At 49.9% G+C, this 18,665-nt stretch overlaps 1 protein-coding gene across 10 annotated transcripts in view; it reads right to left on the bottom strand.

The window, feature by feature from the left end:
• CEMIP (cell migration inducing hyaluronidase 1) overlaps positions 1-18,665 on the bottom strand; it is a 172,430-nt gene that overhangs the window by 98,021 nt on the left and 55,744 nt on the right. Inside the window, exon 2 of one of the 10 annotated variants that reach the window (XM_063652437.1) lies at positions 10,629-10,718. The exons of 6 other annotated variants lie outside the window; for them this stretch is intronic. Coding sequence is in view for 1 of the 4 variants with exons in the window: in XM_063652440.1 (XP_063508510.1) it covers positions 4,012-4,016 (5 nt within the window). In the remaining 3 variants the exon portion in view is untranslated. Of the gene's footprint in view, positions 1-608; positions 3,989-4,011; positions 4,291-10,628; positions 10,719-18,665 lie in introns of those variants that run through there. 3 more of the 10 variants (XM_063652442.1, XM_063652440.1, XM_063652436.1) reach the window with 3 other exon arrangements.

The raw sequence follows: 18,665 nt of genomic DNA, 5'->3' as shown, positions 1-18,665 counted from the left end.
ACTATGAGATCCATGCCATTTGAATTGGGTCAATTCCCTTCTCAGGGCTTCAAAGACCACCATACTGTAAGGCTTCCCAAATCTCTGCCTTGAGCCAGGGTCTCCACTCTGTTCCAGAGCCCTGTCTGTGATCTACCCTTTCACAAAATGGACCTCCTAGAGTCACGCTTGTTCAGCAAGATTTCTGACTCCCAGACCAAACAGACTGGACCAGAGGCACAATGGACCAAAGCTGGGCTGATTATTTTTCTCCTGGTTCCAGTCCCTTCTTGTGGCCTGTCTTTATTCCTGCCTTTGATGCTAGGAGACACTCCCTATGTCCTTATCATAAATCCAAACCCCATGCTTTTTCCCCTTTTCCATTTGACTAAATGTAGCTCAACTTGGTTTCTCTTACTTGAAACCAAAAGTCTTAGTTCTTCAGCCCATACATGAGTGATCTGACTTTTTTCTCCCAAGGTCTTAAATGGGCATTGGAACTCTCAGCCACAACAAACACTTTCCTGCATAGATTTCTACCCTATTCTCAATGTCTGTCCTGTGCTAACAGTACCATCTCTGGTGGCCAGGACTTTGTAAGAACAGAGGAAGTCATTCTCCTGACTCACCTGGTATCCCAGGGCTGGACAGGAGTGAGCTGTGCAGGCTTGAAGGACTCATGATGATGGTACACGTGGGTGTGGGCCACTGGGACATTTTGCCCCTCAGCTATTCAGGCGCCTATTGGGAGCTACTCTTGTGTGTTTACCATTCAATCCATGTTGGAACAAAGACAAGCTGAAAATCAAACAAACGCCTTCCAGACACTTAACACTGCACACACTTGATCTTCCTCCTCCTTCAGGACTGAAAATGAGATAAGCACCACCTTACTTGGCTGTTCTCCAGGGTCCTGGCATAAAAGGGGAAAAGGGAGGGGGTGAGACTATCCCTCAAAGTATGTTGGGACATGAAAGCAGAGGCGTAAACCCTTCTTTGAATGGGGAGAAATGATATATATATATTTTAAACCACACTTCAGTATGAAAGAAGATGATGGCAGAGGAAATGTCAGTAAGCTGAGTCAGAATGTTTCCAATGCCATAAAAGCAAATGCTGTCTTTGATAGGCAACTAGTAAAAGTAACAGCAAAAATGCAATTACTTTTGCACCAACCTAGAATAATATTGTTGCTCCTACTAGTTACTAGTCGTACCTCTCCACTTAAAAAAGAAACACACACACACATTGGAAGTAGCCATGGAATCCAAAAAGGTTCTGATTCTGATGTAAATGCCACACTTCAAGGGCCTTCTGTGTGCCAGGTATCAGGCTATCTGCTTACTACATGGTTTAACTCCCACCACATCTCAGAGGTTAAGTGATTTGTCCAAATTCACATAATCGGCAAGTGGTACTTCTGTTCCAGGGTCCTAGTTATCAGAATTTCAAGCCATTGCATTTTCTCACTACTCTGCTGTTCCAAGGAACGAACAGTTCCATCAAAAGACAACAGTGAACTCTCAATCAAGCACTCCTTCCTGCCCTGCAAAGTTTGCCTCCTCTCACTCTTGCTCTTGAACTCACCCTGTCCCCCTTGAAGTTCTACCCACAGCCTTCTACTTCCTCATCATCTCTTCAGTGCAGGAGGACCTCTCTATCCTGACATTCACGGTGGCCTCCTGATGGTCAGCCCATCTCCAGTCTCCTCCTCCTTCCAGTCCGTCGCCTACGCTGCTGCCAGGATAGTCTTTCTCAAAGGCAAATCTTGTATTTTACACCCTTCCAAAACCCGTGTTGCTGTATGAGGTCCCTCAAGAAGTGGCCCGTAGATATCTACTCAACCTCACTTGTTCTCTCACTTCATGCCGCACGCCACCTTCTAACTTACACTCTGGCCACGCTAGTACCACCAGATGACCCCCTGCCCACCCAATGTCCGACGTGAGCTCATGGTCTGTGCCTTTTATCACATTGCTGTTTCTGCTGGAAGGCTCTTCTCCAGCACCAATGCCTGGAGGAAACCTACTACCTATCAAGCCTTTAATAAATTTCCAAGAAGAATGAATCACTCTTTCTTCCTTATTTCCCACCTCTATTCAGCATAGGTCTCTTATTATTATAGAATTTTATTATGTGGATTTCCCATGCTAGAACATGAACTACTGCAGGGCAGGGAACCTTATTTTCTTCCCTTTTCTATCTGTGATCAAGGGCCTGGCCTAGCATAGGGATTCAGTAAAGGCTTGTTGGATGAATCACAGAATCAATGCTCAACGGATCAATGAACAAATGACTCACGTTAACTCTAAAAAGAACCTCACCTAGAGAGGGATTAGATCTGTTAGCCAATCACTGGCCACGTCCCTGTCTCCTGTTCACCCTTTGTTTGCTCCCTGGCCCTGCTGTGGAGCTGCGGTGACCCCAGGATTGTCTGCCCGCCTCCCCTCCTCTATGCCCTGCCCCTCCCCCTCCCACATAGTCACTCCAGGGACTCCCATGAGGGCTAGCACCACCCTGGCACTGGCCCCTGCCAACTGGTCCACAGGCGAATGCCTGACTCAAGCTAGACCAATGAGTTGCTTCCCAGGATCCTGGGCTTGGAGCTAGAGAGAGTCTGAAGTCAGTCTCGTTGCTGTGGTGAAAGTTACTCAGTACAAGGCATCAGCCCCATCAGCTGCCCTGTTCCCTGTTGGCACTGGAGCCCTGCAGCCCTGCTTTCAGCCGTCCCTGAGCCTGCCTCCCCCAAAGATGTTTCCAGAATTTCTTTTCTCAGTCCTACCCCGGATTCTCTGCACCTTCACCTTCTCTGTTGGCTTGGAGCTGGGTTTCTGTCACTGACCATCCCAGAGCCCTGACGAGTAAGGGGGTGAGCTGACAGACCTGGGAGGAAACTGAGCCAGGCTGTAGCTGAGTCCATGGGGATCACTGCAGTGAAAAGGAACCCCCTTCCCTCCACACCATCAACTTTAGGGAGCAGCCAAGTCCCTGACAACGTGGCTTCTCCTCACCCACCCTACAGGACATGTCTCCTTGGGAAAATAACAAGAAGATGATGGCTGGGCGTGATGCCTCACACCTGTAATCCCAGCACTTTGGGTGGCCGAGGCAGGTGGATCACTTTAAGCCAGGAGTTTGAGACCAGCCTGGCCAACATGGTGAAACCCTATCTCTACTAAAAATACAAAAAAATTAGCTAGGCATGGTGGCACATGTTTGTAATCCCGGCTACTTGGGAGGCTGAGGCATGAGAATCACTTGAACCTGGAAGGTGAAGGTTGCATTGAACTGAGATTGCACTACTGCACTCCAGCCTAGGCGACAGAGTGGGACTCTATCTCAAAAAAAAAAGAAGATGGCAATAAAGAAGCTGCCACCACTCTGTCCTTCTACACATGCCCAAAACCCCTGACTAGGAATCACTCCCCTGGCCAGCTCCTGCCAAAGACACCCCTCCGACGCCTCCTACGTGCACTTCCCACCTCTCCCACCCCTGACCCTGACATTTACCTGCTCTGCCCATCCCTTGCCTGGACAGCCATAACAGCCTCCTCTCCCTGAACACCGCTTTGCCAAGGGAACCTTCCCAAACACATATTCACTATGCTCCAGTCTTGTTCTAAAGCTTGCGGTGCCACCCTCTCCCCACCACCACTGCTTACAAACTCTTGATGGCTTAGCAGAGGGTGGCCCTTACCTAGCTCATCACACCTTGGCCCAACTCATCTCTAGCGTGTGTCAGGCACAGTGGGCCATGCGTTGTCTCTTGGGTCATCCTTGAGCATCTCTGTCTCTCTGCCTTCACTTGCTCAGCTCCCCTGCCTGGAATCCCTTCCCACCCATTCAGGTATTTCACTTCCTTTAGTATATTTCAATCTGGCCTCATTTTTGAGAACCTCCCTCATAACATCAATTTGACAGCTGACTTCCTAGTTAACCTACTTGCTTACTCCTCTCTCTCTCTCTCTCTCTCTCTGGTGGTCATTCTGCTCAACCACACAGGACATTTAAATTAAGAGTAGCCTCATCCACCTCATTTGTCCAGCACATGAGTAACTGGAACTGGGCCTAAGGAGTGAACTGGCCCGAGAGCTCTCAGGTCACTGGCAGAGTTGGTAACTGATCCCACGGCGTGAAGTGGGTGAGCAAGAGGGAGGAGGCCAGGGTGACTCAGGGGTTTGTGGCTGGAGTAGAGAGTAGGCTTCTCGCCAAGGCAATGGTGAGCAGACTTCACAGCTGGCTGGAAGTTCCTGCTGAATTGGAAATGCTTTCAGGTGGCCGGTGTAGAGGCGCAGTGGGCAGTTGCATAGGTGAGTCTGGAGATCAAGAGAGAGACATGGACTCTAGACATATTTTAAAGAGATTGGCTAGGCACAGTGGCTCATTCACCTATAATCCCAGCACTTTGGGAGGCCAAGGCAGCACTTGAGGTCAGGAGTTCGAGACCAGCCTGGCTAACATAGTGAAACCCCATCTCTACAAAAAAATAGCCAGGTGTGATGATGCATGCCTGTAATCCCAGCTACTTGGGTGGCTGAGGTGGGAGGATCACTTTAACCTGGGAAGCAGAGGTTGCAGTGAGCCAAGATAGCACCACTGCACTCCAGCCTGGGCAACAGAGCAAGGCTCTATCTCTCTCTCAAAAAAAAAAAAAAAATTATAAAGAGATCCCTGAAGCCAGGGTGTGTGTGTGTGTGTGTGTGTGTGTGTGTGTGTGTGCGTGCGTGCACGTGCTCATCAGAGAACACACTGACCGTGAGGAGGTTGAGGCCTGAGTTCTGGGAGTGCAGAAAAGATTCATCTGGAGTGACCCTGCAAGGTCCATGTAGCCCCTCTTAGGCAGCTGCATTCCACGTTGCAGGGCTGGCCCTACTTTCAGAAGCTGGGGAAACTGGTTTCTTGGGTGCAGCTTCCTGCACCCCTTCTTTCCGCCTGGGAACCCCTTCTCATCTATGGGCAGGCAGTGCCCCAGGACATCAAGAGATGGCTTCCTTCCTTTCTTGCTGATGCTCCTTGGAGGAATAACCCCAAGAGAGATCCTCCATAAATAGGATGATGTGAACTGAACTTCAGCCCTCTCCCTAGAAATGCCAGCCACTGCATGAGTCCGAGAAAAAAAGGCCCCACAGGCTTAGGGCTTGGCCTGCTGAAGCTCTGTCCATCCCCACAGCTTTTCCTGAGCCACAGGTCTATAAATGTATTACAAGGTGTTGAGTGGATTGTCTGAGGCCAACCTAAGGTGTCAGAGCATGGAACAGGAACAGTTGAGGGGTGGTTGTCCAGGAACTAAATCTCTCATCAGTCCGTTTCCCAGAACTGTGGAGCGTGAGTGGCTTCTCTATAGGAAAAAGGCTGGTGGAGGCCAGGTGATGAGGCCAGATAGGAGGAGTCCACGTGGCTTCTGGAGGCCAGAATAAGAATACGCTACCTCAGCCCTTCCAGACCTCAGTCTCCTGCAGGCGTCCCTCTCAGATGTTTTTCCAGGCTTTCTGATAAACTACCCAATTTCTGTTTTATCTGGGTCATCTCCTTCTTGAAGTTCTGAAGATCATTATCTCCATTCAACCTGCCACATTTTGGTACAGAACTATGTCCCACTCTTGAGGATAAAGTCCTCTTTGTCCCTGCAGAAGGCATTTGAGGAGGAGATGCACATGCTGGAGAGCTGTGCATCATAACTTCACCATCTCTGGAAATCATGGAAGGAATCTCAGGAAGAGCCGAGCATCTCCACGGCTCACTGTTTCACCTTCTGCTCGTGGCTTCTCCTGGGTGGGCAGGGACACTGATTTGCATCTGCTACCTGGCCAGCAAGCATCCTGCCACCCACAGCACCCTTCTGCACTTTGGCATTCTGAAGAAACCCACGGTTTTGCCAGAATGAAAGAAGATGGTCCCAGCATCAGCCTTCTGAGCCCATGAAGTGAGGATCTACTTTCTCAGTAGTCTTGCTGGCCACTGCCCTTGGTGACTAGGACCCACACAGGCACAAATTGTAGCTCTTTGTCAAAGGCATCTTGCTAGAGCAGATGAAATACCTGAAATATTGGATTCTGGGGGTCCCAGGTGGTACAGCAGTGAAGGGACTGGATCTTCACTTTCTTCACAACATGGTCCTGAGTCGCTGCTGGAGCTGTGGTGAGCCCAGACTGCACCCCAACCCGGAAGCTTTCTGTTGGCTCACATTTGCTTTATTGATGTAATTTACTGATGCTTCCCATAAAGCCCTAAGTTCACTCCTCACTCGTTTCCAAAAGCTATATAAGGGCTGGGTGCAGCAGCTCATGCCTGCAGTTTCAACAGTTTGGGAGGCCAAGGTGAGCTGATCACTTGAGGCCAGGAGTTCAAAACCAGCCTGGCCAACATGGCGAAACCCCATCTCTATTAAAAATACAAAAATTAGCTAGGCATGATGGCGCATGCCTGTAATCCTAGCTACTTGGGAGGCTAAGGTGGGAGGATGGCTTGAGCTGGGGAGGTCAAGGCTGCAGTAAGCCAAGATTGTGCCACTGCACTCCAGCCTGCATGGCAGACTGAGACCCTGTCCTTCCCACCCCACCTCCAAAATAATCAAAAGCTACATAAGAACCACCTGGAGAACTTCTAAAATAAACAATTTCCTAAGTCCTTTCCTGTAGGTCTTCATTCTGAACGTTCTGGGATGGTACCCAGGACTTGATCTTTTAAAAATGTGCTCAGGGCTTCCAGTGCACGGCCAGGAAATGGAAACCACTGACTAAAGCCCCCAAGTCTTGTCACCAGAACGAGTGATTATTAGGCTCTAGTATTAACAGCTGAGTTGCTGAGCCAGGAATTAGGACTTCACACTTACGCTTAGAAAGCGTCCTTTTCATTTCAGCTGCCTTTGATCTTTTAGATCTTGAGTTGATCACTCAAATCCTGCCCCACCGAGTGGCATCGGGACCACTGGCAGGCAGGCCTTTCTCCCTTCCACACGGGTTTGAGAAAAGAGATGACACTGTCTCTAAGTTGCTGTTAGTCATCAAGTTCACTCCTCACTAGTTTCCTGGGCAGTATCAGTACCACCCCAGTGAGAGGACGAGCTTGCACACATCCTGTTTGAACATCAGTTCCCTTGACCCAGACAGCCAAGCACATGAATAGCTGCTCCAGAGGCCTCTGACCTACAACAATGATTAGTGCAGGCTAAGCACTACTGACAGGTGATCCACCCAGCAGGTGAAGCACAGGAAAGGTTTTCCTGGGGGGAGGAAAAACCTGTCTCAGGGTATCTGGAGACCTGCAAGACAAGCATGACTGACCCAGAGAGAGACAGGGGAAGAGCACTCTGGTTGGTTGAGTGACTATAAGTGAATGAATCAGTGCATGTCCCACACGGGCCTATGTGTGTGAATTTTTGGGGATGGGGGAAACGTCCAGCTCCATAATAGAAACCCTCTGGGCCTGACACTGCCAAAGGGTTAGATAGAAAGTATTCCATGACTGTCCTTCCCAAGTTTCTCCCCTTTCCTCTGCCACCTGGCCTGGCCCAAAGCAAAATGGTCTGTATGGAGATATACACTGAGGTGGGTGGGTAAAGGAAGCACCCATCTCTCAGCCTGGAAGTGAGGTTGAGGATGGGAGTGTAAGTAGCAGAGGGCATGCTTGCCCAGAACAGGGTCAGGCTGAAGTGTCTGAGGTGGGTGTGTCAGGAGGAGTCTCCCAGATCTAGAGGATGGAGGGAGGAGGACAGGTGCTGGAATGTCTGCTGACTTCACTAGTTGCCTTGTGTGTCTTTTCATGACACTCCAGGGTCTAAGCCATTTTCTCCGGTCCCATCCAGCCCCGCCTAGTGACTCGATCTAGCTCACTGACAGGATTTTCCACCTCAGTTATGGCCTGCCCACCCCATCCCAGGTCACAGCCAAAGTCACTGTGGGAGGGTTAAAGGCTGGAATGCCTGCTGTCCCAGATCCCACTACACCAAAATCAGTTCATGGAACTGTCTGTCTTCCCTGGATGAAGACCAAGGAGAAGGAGACCAGAGAAGAAGACCAGGAAACCAGAACAAAGAGGAAGGTGATGATCAGCATTTCCCGTATTTTCTCAAGTAGGCTTCACTGACAGGTTTTTTAGTGCCATGTTCATATACTACCTATATCATCCACACTGTATGTAGCACAATATTTGCTCAATATATTTCTGGGTACTTTTTTTGAAACAGGGTCTCACTTTGCTGCCCAGGCTAGAATGCAGTGGTGTGATCACTGCTCACTGCAGCCTCGACCTCCCAGGCTCAAGAGATCCTCCCGCCTCAGCCTCCCGAGTAGCTAGAACCACAGGCATGCACCACCACGCCTGGCTAAATTTTAAATTTTTTGTAAAGACAGGGTCTAGCTACATTGCCCAGGATGATCTCAAACTCTTGGGCTCAAGCAATCCTCCTGCTTTGGCTCCCAAAGTGCCATCACACCCGGCCTCAATATGTTTTTGAAATGTATTCCTCCTCAGATATTAGCTTCATCCCCCAATAAATAATTGTCAAATTACTGGTTATGCAGAACAATTTAACTTTATCTATATATGTATATGGATAATATTTATGGATATATATTATCCATATACATATATAGATCCATATATATCCATATATCCATATATACATATATACATATATACATATATCCATATATACATATATTATCCATATATATCCACAAAATCGTTTTACAAATCATTCATACTTAGGAACATCTGGATGAGCTGATTTGAAGGTCCTTCTAACACTTAAAGAATAAATGAGAAGTGGACATGGTGAGTGCTGGGTTCTGGGGCTCTGAGTCCTGCCCATGGGCACCCTGGGGCTGGGGCCATGCCCTGTTCTCCCAACCCAAGGCTGGGCCACCTAGCTTCTCTCCTGCTCCCGCTCCATGCCCCAATCTTTGCTGTGTTTCTACAGTAGCCTTGGGATGTTTTCAGCACCTCTGATATCTGGGCATGGCTGCCTCATTCCATGCTATCTTCTGTCACTTTGGGGATGGTAGGCCCTGAAATCGGATGCGGACACAGGAAGTAGGAGGCAGCCCAATTCTGCTACAGTGGAGCTGCTGGTCAGGTCCAACTGGCTTAAAAGAGCCCCAGCTGAAATGAAATGACATTCCTCTCTGAGCTGCCACAGCTCTGTGAGTCACCTGGGGGGTGGTTTTCAGGAACACAGTCCTACCGTGGAGGCAATGGCCACCCAAAAACCCCAGAGAAGGAGGAGCAGGGCAAAGCAGTCACCTGGCTAAATTTGGAAGAGGAGCCTGCAGCTGTTTCCACCCCCTCCTGTCCCCTCATCCTGGCGTTAGGCTTTTTTTAAAAAATGGCCTTTGCTCGTCGCCTGAGCATTGCCAGCTATTTTCCCCTGGAGACATTAAAGCAGGGCACAGGCTAGCTGGGGGGCGCAGGCAGAGAGGCCCCGAGGCAGCTGCAGCTCATCCCAGGCAGGGGGAGGGCACAACAGGGGTTGGGGCACACAAGCAGGAACTCCACGCCCACTGACCAGCTGCTCTGGACACTGGGTGTGAGTGCCAGGGAGGCTGGCCCGGGGCTGTGTGGACCCGCCTGAGCGATAGCTGGGTGGCAGCCTTAGTGCTCTGCCTTCCAGGGAAGTGGGGGTGCAAAGCTGGCTTCCCCAAAGCAGCCCCCATGGAGAGTGAAGGATCTGGGGCTGAGTTGAAGCAACACAAACGCGGGCTGCATTCTCAACTGGCTCTGTCACTAATTCACCAGGAAGACTTGGGCAATGACTGGCTGCTCCCTGCCTCAGTTTCTTCTTTGTAAAACAAGGAGGGGTCTCATACTTTCCAAAGTGCCATGCCACCAGGATCCTAGCTATTCTCTGGAGTGAGGGGCAGACCTGTCTCTTGACACCTGGGTGGGCTGCTGGGGGCTGGTGACAGTGCGCCCAGAGGAAGAGCCCCTTCATGATCTCCTCAACACATGGTCTCCACTATGAGCTGACAGAGATGGCGGGATATGTCCAGCTCCATATAGAAACCGTCTGAGACTGACGCCACAAAAGGGTTAGAAGGAACCATTCTATGACTGTCCTTCTCAAGCATCTGTCCTTCCTTCTGCCACCTGGCCTGACACAAGCAAATTGGTTAGTATGGGGATATAGACTGATGTGGGTGGGTGAAGGAAGCACCTGTCCCTCACCCTGGAAGTGAGATTTCAGAGTGGGAGTGGGTGTAGCAGCCCCCCTGCCCCTCCAGCCAGAACTGTCATCCATATCCTCAGCTGTCTCTAAGCAGTGGCAATGTGCGCAGTAGAACAGGAGCTGCGTGAAGGCAGGTCTTCTTGACTGATACATTCAAAGCATCTAAACGGTGCCAGACTCATAGTAGGTCTTCGATAAATGTTAATTGAATAAATACATGAAATGGGCAAGAAGATGGGCTCTGGAGTCAGACTAGCTCTAATCACTTGAACCAGTGACCACTGGACTGGTGAGTTACCTAATATTTCTGACCCTTAAAATAGTCACCTGAAAAGTAAGGATCATGATGGTGCCTTCCCTCATAAGGCCATCGTGGAGATTAAATAAGATACAACACCTAAGACAGTCTGGCATGTAGTGGGTTCACTGTTATCATTTATGGGGCGGTTCTACCTGGATGTCCCACCAGCATTTTAAAGGTTACCTTTTATGGTCCAGCTCATCACCTCTCACTAGCAAGATGTTCTCTGCTGCTTCTGCTTTCAGTTGGTGACAATGTCATCCACTCAATCATCTAAACAGAAATGGGGAGTTTCTCTTGGCTCTTGCCATCCACTGACCCCTGGGACCTCTTGGAAGGTCCCTCTACAGGTCTCTTGAATCCATCTCTTCCTCATTCCTGCTGCCACGACCCTTATTCTCTCTCAAACCTCAAGCCTCTCTCTAAGATCTCCAGATGTCTTCTGCACTCCAGGCCCCTCCACATCCTGGATTTTTCTCTCTCTCTCTGTCTTTTTTTTTGAGATGGAGTCTCACTCTTGTTGCCCAGGCTGGAGTGCAATGGCACAATCACGGCTCACTGCAACCTCTGCCTCCCTGGTTCAAGCAATTCTCCTGCCTCAGCCTCCCCAGTAGCTGGAATTACAGATGCCTGCCACCACACCCAGCTAATTTTTGTATTTTTAGTAGAGATGGGGTTTCACCATGTTGGCCAGGCGGGTCTCGAACTCCTGACCTCAGGTGATCCACCCACCTCGGCCTCCCAAAGTTCTGGGAGTACAGGTGTGAGTCACTGCACCCAACCCTGGATTTCTCTTTATCCTCAACCTCGCTGCAATCATCTGTCTGCCTCCCTCCCTAGCTATCAGCCCCTTGAGAACAAAGAACGAGTCTTTGTGCTTAGTAAACATTTGTTGACTAATGAATTAGCAAACACAGAAGACCAGAGTAAAGGTCCTAGTGGGGGAGAAAGGCCAAGTAGGAGGAGAAGAAAAATGAAAGGCAGCGAGAAGTGAGAAGCTACTTTGTGCGTAATTTATTACCTTTTAATCCACCACTCTGTTTAAAAGAGAATAGGTAAAAGATGAAAAGGAAATACATATGTAATACACGTACAAATGGTACCCAACATGTTTCTATTCCAAGAGCGTGTTCCTAAGTTGACTGTTGAGAACCTGGCATCACATCTTCTGATAGACATGCAACTCAAGAATATATTGAGAGCTCATCCATAGTTGTCACTGTCTCAGATCAGTGACAACTATGGATGAGCTCTTAATATATCCCGGGCCATGTGCTAGGTATTTTCCATGCATCTTTGTATGTAATCCCCGCCAGGAATTAGTATCACCATTTACAGATGAGGAACAGAGTTGCGGGAATTTTGTGCAGCTGTCTCAAGGTCTTTTGGCCAGTTAGGGAAGGAGTTGAATCTAGGTCTGTTTGATCCCAAATCTCATGCTTTCCCCATATGCAGTGTTGCTGTTAATTCCCAGCAATATGGCCAACTGCTCTGATTGGTCGGCCCTGGCCTCCCAGCCTTGTCATTGGCCAACACCCCCTGGAGGGAGGGCTCTGGCAGCTACCAAGGACCTGTAAGAGGGAAAGCCATGGACAGAGAAGAGAAGGAAGGAAAAAGAAAGAGCCTCCTGATAAACATACCAGGTGGACTGAACCAGCAGGAGATCAGGCCAAGGGCAAGTGGAAGTGCCTGAGAGAGAAACAAGGTCCAAATTCTAGAAGTCATATCCCTCGCCCACTTCCCCCGCGTCTGTACCAACAGAGTGGACGGGAACCAAGAAGTGGAGCAGTGCCTGCCCTTTGGGAGGAGTAGGGGAAGGATGATCCCATGCCCTTCTTGCCTGTGGACTCCAGGGTCCCTCCTAGAGCACTTTCTCCACCCGCACCCCATCACTGTCATGGGGGCCCTTTGCTTAGGTGGCCCTGGATGTCTGAAGGCAGAGAGTAGAGGTCACTAACTGGCTGCCTAGGGACCGAGTCTGGCCTGCAGATGTGTATAGGTCGTCCTGTATAGTGTTTCTAAACATTTTTTAAATTGGGGAAGTTTTATACAAACATCTGGATTTCCAGCTTTGCTGGAAAATCTGAAGATCTGGCAACCCAGGTCCAAATTCCCACATGGCAGCCATCAGTTGGCAAAGCCACGGCTGCCCCGTTCAGCTGGGGCACAGCCTACCCCTCAGAGGACGAGATGAGAGGGGAGGGGACGCTTGAGCTGTCCCTGGCCGTGGCCCCAGGTTCCAGGATAGCAGCCTGGAGGTTTCCAAAAGCTGTGTCCTCCTCCCCTTGTGGCCAGTGAGGACAGAGAACTGCTTTGTCAGCTAATGAAGGTGAGGCATGGTGGCTGCATGGTGGGAAGCCCGACAGCCTCCAAGCCTGCCTATTTCTTGACCACAAGGCTCAGTCCACTCCAGGAAGTCTGCTGGTGTTCCTAATGTAACATAAAACACCGCTGGCTTCCTGTTCTGGACCTCCTAGGACTCCCTCTCAGGCGGCAGTGGTCCCTACACCCCAGGCTGGTGTGTCCAGGGCACCTGGGCAAACACTCGGGCGCTGCAGGGCCCAGGGCCGGCCTCCCACGCCTCGGGCCAGGGACACCCAGCAGTCCAGCAGTGTGGCCCCTGCAGTTCCCCCGTGCACAGGCCTGTTTACTTCTTCAGGGAATGCTGTAGGAGCCAGGCCCACTGAGCCGGAGAGGCCATTTCAGAACCACCAGGCAGATTTTTCATTTCAACTTCAAGGAGCTTCCAGAAAACCCAAACAAACATTTAAAAATGACTGCCTAGCCACAGCTCTGGAGGCAGCGCCAAGGAGAAAGGCATCACCTGTGGGCCAGCCAGGGTCCCTGCCAGGAAGGAGGGTCCTGACAGGCTGGGCTGACCTGCAAGACCCGCTGCTCCAGCCAACTGGGCGTGGAGTCCCCATGAATGACTCGTCCCCACCCTCCATACCCCGTGAGTGGAACGCGAGTGGATGGGTCATCTCTGCTCCTACTCTGTGTGGAATTCCCTCTCCTCTATCACACTTCCACATCACATTTGCCCTTCAAGACTCCTGGAGAACACTGATCCCCCGGGGTTTTCTGGGACCACCCTCCAAGCCCCTAGGAAGCACCTTTGGACTTAGACACTCCCCTTTCCACTTTCTGCCTTCTACCAGAACTGGGTGCTTATGACTTTCTCTTCCCTGCTGGCCTGGGGGACCCCTTAGAGGAGGAGATTCAAAAAGACAGCAGCTTCAAGTCCCACCCCACCTTTCCCAGCTGGGTGGCCTTGGACTTGTCACTTCTTCACTTTTACATTTCTGTGTCCTCAGCTATAAAATGGGGTTGATAGTGCCTACCTGGTAGGGTTGTTGTGTAGGCAAGGGAAGAAAATGTGTGTGACGTGTCTAGCACTTTGCCTGGGACATAATCGAGACTGAAGGAATATTGGACAAATAAAAAGCCAGAAGGAACGACTGCCTGGGAGGGTGAATTGCCCCACACATCCGGCCCTGTGCCTCTGCCTCATGCAGCCTGTAGCCCACAGTCCAAGGGATGTGGGCAGATGAAGGGGGTGGAACTTTCTAATGTCCCTCTCAGCCTGCAGGGGCTCTCCTGAAGCATTTGCAGTACAGCCCCGGTTAGCCACGAAGGCAAGCACAGTGTTGCCTTTTCCTACTGCACAGGGCCTCGTTGCTGAAGGCCCACCCTTCTGCTGTGAGGGAGGCCAGGAGGTCTGGCTGGCTCTGCTGCTGCTGAGGGTGCTGGCCCTCCTGCAGGGCCCAGTTTGCAGGGAGACCAGGACTTTGCACTTGACTCCCTCAGAAGCTGGTGTCCTCTGGCTCCACACTTCTCCCTCCCCAACTTGGGGCAAGCTGCCCTTGTTTGTCTCTTTCATTCGTTCTTAAGTCTGGCCTCTGTTGAAGCCACAAATTAAACACACACACACACACACACACACACACACACACACACTCACGGCCTTGACTCCACAGCCTTCGCTCGTGACTGGGCCTCCTCTGAACAGAGGCTTCCTGTGCTATGGAATGCGATTCCTGCTGGCTGAGGAGAAGTGGCTTTCAGGCCGCTGGGCAGGGGCGCCTCTTACTTCATTGAGTGTGGCTGCCACCACATCAGCGGCTTCTCCTCCTCTCCTGCTACCCCGAACACCTCAACCCCAGCCCGAGTCCCTCTGCCTCTATTTCCTGTCACCTCAGAGGGCTCAGCTGCACACCAAGATGCCTGAGGGTGGCCTCAGCTCCTGAGTGCTGGACACCCTGTGACTTAAACCCCCTAACACCTCAGCACCAAACATGCATGGAGCGCTTTGGCTGTCCAGAGAAAGCAGGGCAGAAGCCGGGGGGCACAGATTTTGGAGCCACACAGGGTCAAATACTCAGTCTGCCCCGTCCTAGCTGAGTCACTGAAAGCAAGTTGCCCAACCTGTCTGAACCTTAGTGTGCTCCTCTGCAAAATGGAAATGCCTTCCTTATACTTCTGAAGAGAGAGCATGGAAATACTCAATGAATTTTAAAGAGCTGTGTCAGTAGTGGTTGCCACTGAGTATAGGGCGTTGGGATAGGTCTTGGGAATACAAAGACAAATCACATGGGGGGTTTTATCCTCAAGGACCTCCTGACTAGTGAGGTGGATGAGGCGCATAGAACAACATAGAGGAAAGAGAACTTCTTAAAGGGGCCTGATGACATATCTGGGAATTTCAATTCAACCATCGTATTTGGGCAGCGATGGGTGGTGGCATTGCACTCGGCCTTGAACCAAGGGAATGATGCAGGACCCAAGCCTGCTGAGCCAGAGAGGCCATTTCAGAACCACTAGGCAGATTGTTCATTCCAACTTCAAAGAGCTTCCAGAAAACCCAAACAAACATTTGAAAATGGCTGCCTTGCCACAGTTCTAGAGGCAGCGCCAAGGAGAAGGGCATCGCCCATGGGCCAGCAGGGTCCCTGCCAGGAAGGAGGGTCCTGACAGGCTGGGCTCACCTGCAAGACCCGTTGCTCCAGCCAACTGGGTGTGGAGTCCCTATGAATGACTTGTCCCCACCCTCCACTCCCCGCGAGTGGAAAGCGCGTGGATGGGTCATCTCCGCTCCTACTCTGCCTGGAATTCCCTCTCCTCTATCACACTTCCACATCGCAGGTCAGGGTCTGGACGAGCAGAAAGTCTGGGGCAGGGAACAGCAGCATAGAGACCTAGAGGGGCTGTTGCATACAGCACACCTGGGACAGCCAGACGGGCAGAGTGGGAAATGCATTGGTAGAAGTCCATGGGAGAAAGGGTGTTCTCACCTAAGATGGGTAAACAAGGAAGTTGGTGTGGCCAGTGGAGGGCACAGAGGAAAGCAATAAGAGACCCCAGTCTGTGCAGGGGTGGTATTTGGGATGCAAGGTGAAACCTCCAGGTGGGGAGGGATTACTTTAGCAACTGCCCATGTCTACACCATGAGCTCAGCGGGGCAACTTTGCCCCCAACAGCTGGCATCTTGAATGAAAAGAAATGAGCACTAATAATGTCCCCAAACAAATGCAAAGATGCTTGGTTCAGATGCTCTGGAATATCTGTTTACTTCCTCTTGAAGGAAGGCAGATGGGGAAGAAGGAAAATATCATCAGATAGTATTTGGAACAAGAGTTCCAGCCAACCAGTGGCAACTTCTTGGAAGCAGTCTGGTGAAGTGGCTGGAACTCTGGCATTAGAATCTGAGTTTTGACTGTATGTTTCTGGGCAACCCCTGGTTTCCTAAGCTCCAGTGACCTCTCAAGGGTGTTGTGAGGACAGACATGAGCTGGTGCCTGTGTTCTGTACCAGGTTGTCATAAAGAATGGTGTTCTCTGGGTCTTGTCATTTTGAACTCCTCTTCCAGAGAAGCCTGGGAAACCCTCTGCTTACCTGATTCTAGACTCCACCACCCATCATTTACACCCCTCCCATCTCTCTCGTTCATCCCATTTGCATATCCATCTGTCTGTCTGCCAAGCATGGAATCTGGTATGACATCACTCTCCCCCATCTGTGCGTCTCGGAGTGCTTATGCAGCAAATCATTCTGAGCAACCACAGATAGCTGAGGAGGGCCTGGTAGTGCTCTGGAGTTTTAGCAACCTCATCTTCTCCTTGGCCTCAGGGACCGTGCTGGGGGCCAGACACATCCCTTAGACCACAGTCAGCAGTGATTGCAGGTAGAATAGGGATGTTGGGTGTGGGTCTGTTCCCAGTGAAGGGGAGAGTGGTTCTGGGGCCAGCTCTGGTAGTTGAGAGCTAGGGACTGGGGAGAAATTAGAAATAACCTTTCCGAAATAGAACTCAAGGCAGCCAGGGGCTCAGAACATCTTCTAGGACCCCACTGCTTAGCCCTTACAATCCTATCACATTATTCTGCCTTGCTGCAAAGTATCACTTATAACTTCCTACTGCTCTAGTCCTGGTAACTGCACGGTCTTCATTTGCTGAATGCCCTGTTGGATAAAAAAATTAAAATCTGGGCATGGAAGCTGACACCAGACCACATTTCTCTGCATAACAAGCAGGAATGCCTTTGGATGTGATGGAGGTAGAGGGTAAGGCTGGCAGAAAACCCAGGAGGTAAGGAGGCAGAAAATCCAGGAGGAAAAGGAAAAACAAAAGAACTCATAGGATTGGACACTATGGAAAAAGGAACTATGGAAAACAAAAACGTTTGAGGAAGGTTTTCAAGCTGTTTTTCATGGAATGTGTGTCTCCAAGCCGTCCTTCCCTGTGAGACCTTCAGCAAAATGTCTGCCATGTTCATGAATGCATTTGGTACAAGTGGACGAAAACCAGAGACAACCCGCAGGGATGCCAGACATTGGCGAAACAATTTGTTTGAAATCACTGCCTTAATTTCTCACAGAGGAAGGCATTTTTCTGCCCTTCGGAACACTGTCCTCCTCAGCCCATTAATACCACCAGTCCTGAAAAAGATGCCTTTTCGCTCTTAGAGAAGCAGAACTGAAGGTCAAGCCAAGCTCAGCACACTTAACTCTTCAGTTTGGGCAACAGAAGCCTTTACCAGAATTTTAAGGCCAGGAAAATGCACTAACAGTGGAGAGGGTGGAGAAATTTTCCAAGCACTTTTTGGTTTAAAAAGAAAAATAGAGAAAAACTGAATACAAAAAAAAAAAAACATCACTTCCGTCCCCTCTCTAAATATACCAAGTATGAGCCACTTTTTTTTTTTATGAGCAAACCAAGTTACACATGACCTATTTTGATGTTTCCCAACCAACCAAAAAACTTAACATTAAAAAAAAAACACTTAAAAATAAACATGTAGATATTTCCATTTTCACCAAAATTTTACTATGTTTTATTTCGAAAAGAAAAATCCATGGTTCAAGTCGGGGCAAGGCTCTAATCTGTCCAGACTGTCTGTGGCAACAGTGAGGCCGAGAGAAACAGACCGTGGGAGAAGGGAGGCTGTGGATGATCGTAGCACCAGCCTGCAAGGTCCCTAAGAAAGAGGAAACCCTTAAGAAATCCCAGGTGCCCACAAACCCTGGACACACAGGTGAACATACACAATGTCTCAAGGACATTTCCAATCTGTAATGAACAAAATAATATCTGTTTCCAGACTTTATGGGCACCCCGTAGATGCAGACTACGGAAAGACAGGCTGGTAGATTCCACATGTTTGAGACAAACTGCTTCCTTCTTTGAGCCAGAAAAGCAGAGATTGGCTGCCCCTGGAGGGTGAAGGGTGGCCATGCAGGGCCCCTGCCTATCACCCAGGCCCGGGACCTGACAAATATCCCAGGTGGGCAGATACTGATTGAGCTCTTACCGTGTCTTGGGCCTGGTTAGGCATTGGTGGCCCATGGGTATTCCCTTGTTTCTGCCTAGAAATTCCTACTTTGGAACTCAGCGATGGTACTACATTCTCCATGAAGCCCTTCCTGACATTCCAGGCGGAGAGGACAGTAGGAGCAAAAGCATAGTGAATTGGGGGAACTTGGAGTAGCTTCATAGGGCCAAAAGAAAAGATATATAAGATAGGAAGAAGGAGGGCAGGAGGCAGGCTGGAGCTAGCTTGCTAAACCCACTGAATGCCAAACTAAGAAATTTGGCTGCATGCTCTCTTGCTCTCTCTTTTTCTCTCTCTCTCTCTCTGCAGTGAGGACCCAGAATAGTTTTTAGTCCAAGAAACATAATCTTCTAAAAATGCAAACAATCCGTATTTTGAAAAATAACAACACTT

This window comes from Pongo pygmaeus, chromosome 16 (assembly GCF_028885625.2).
Source record: "Pongo pygmaeus isolate AG05252 chromosome 16, NHGRI_mPonPyg2-v2.0_pri, whole genome shotgun sequence".
NCBI lineage: Eukaryota > Metazoa > Chordata > Mammalia > Primates > Hominidae > Pongo > Pongo pygmaeus.
The sequence above is the reverse complement of the archived record's forward strand: the minus strand, read 5'-3'. Positions and strand labels throughout refer to the sequence as shown.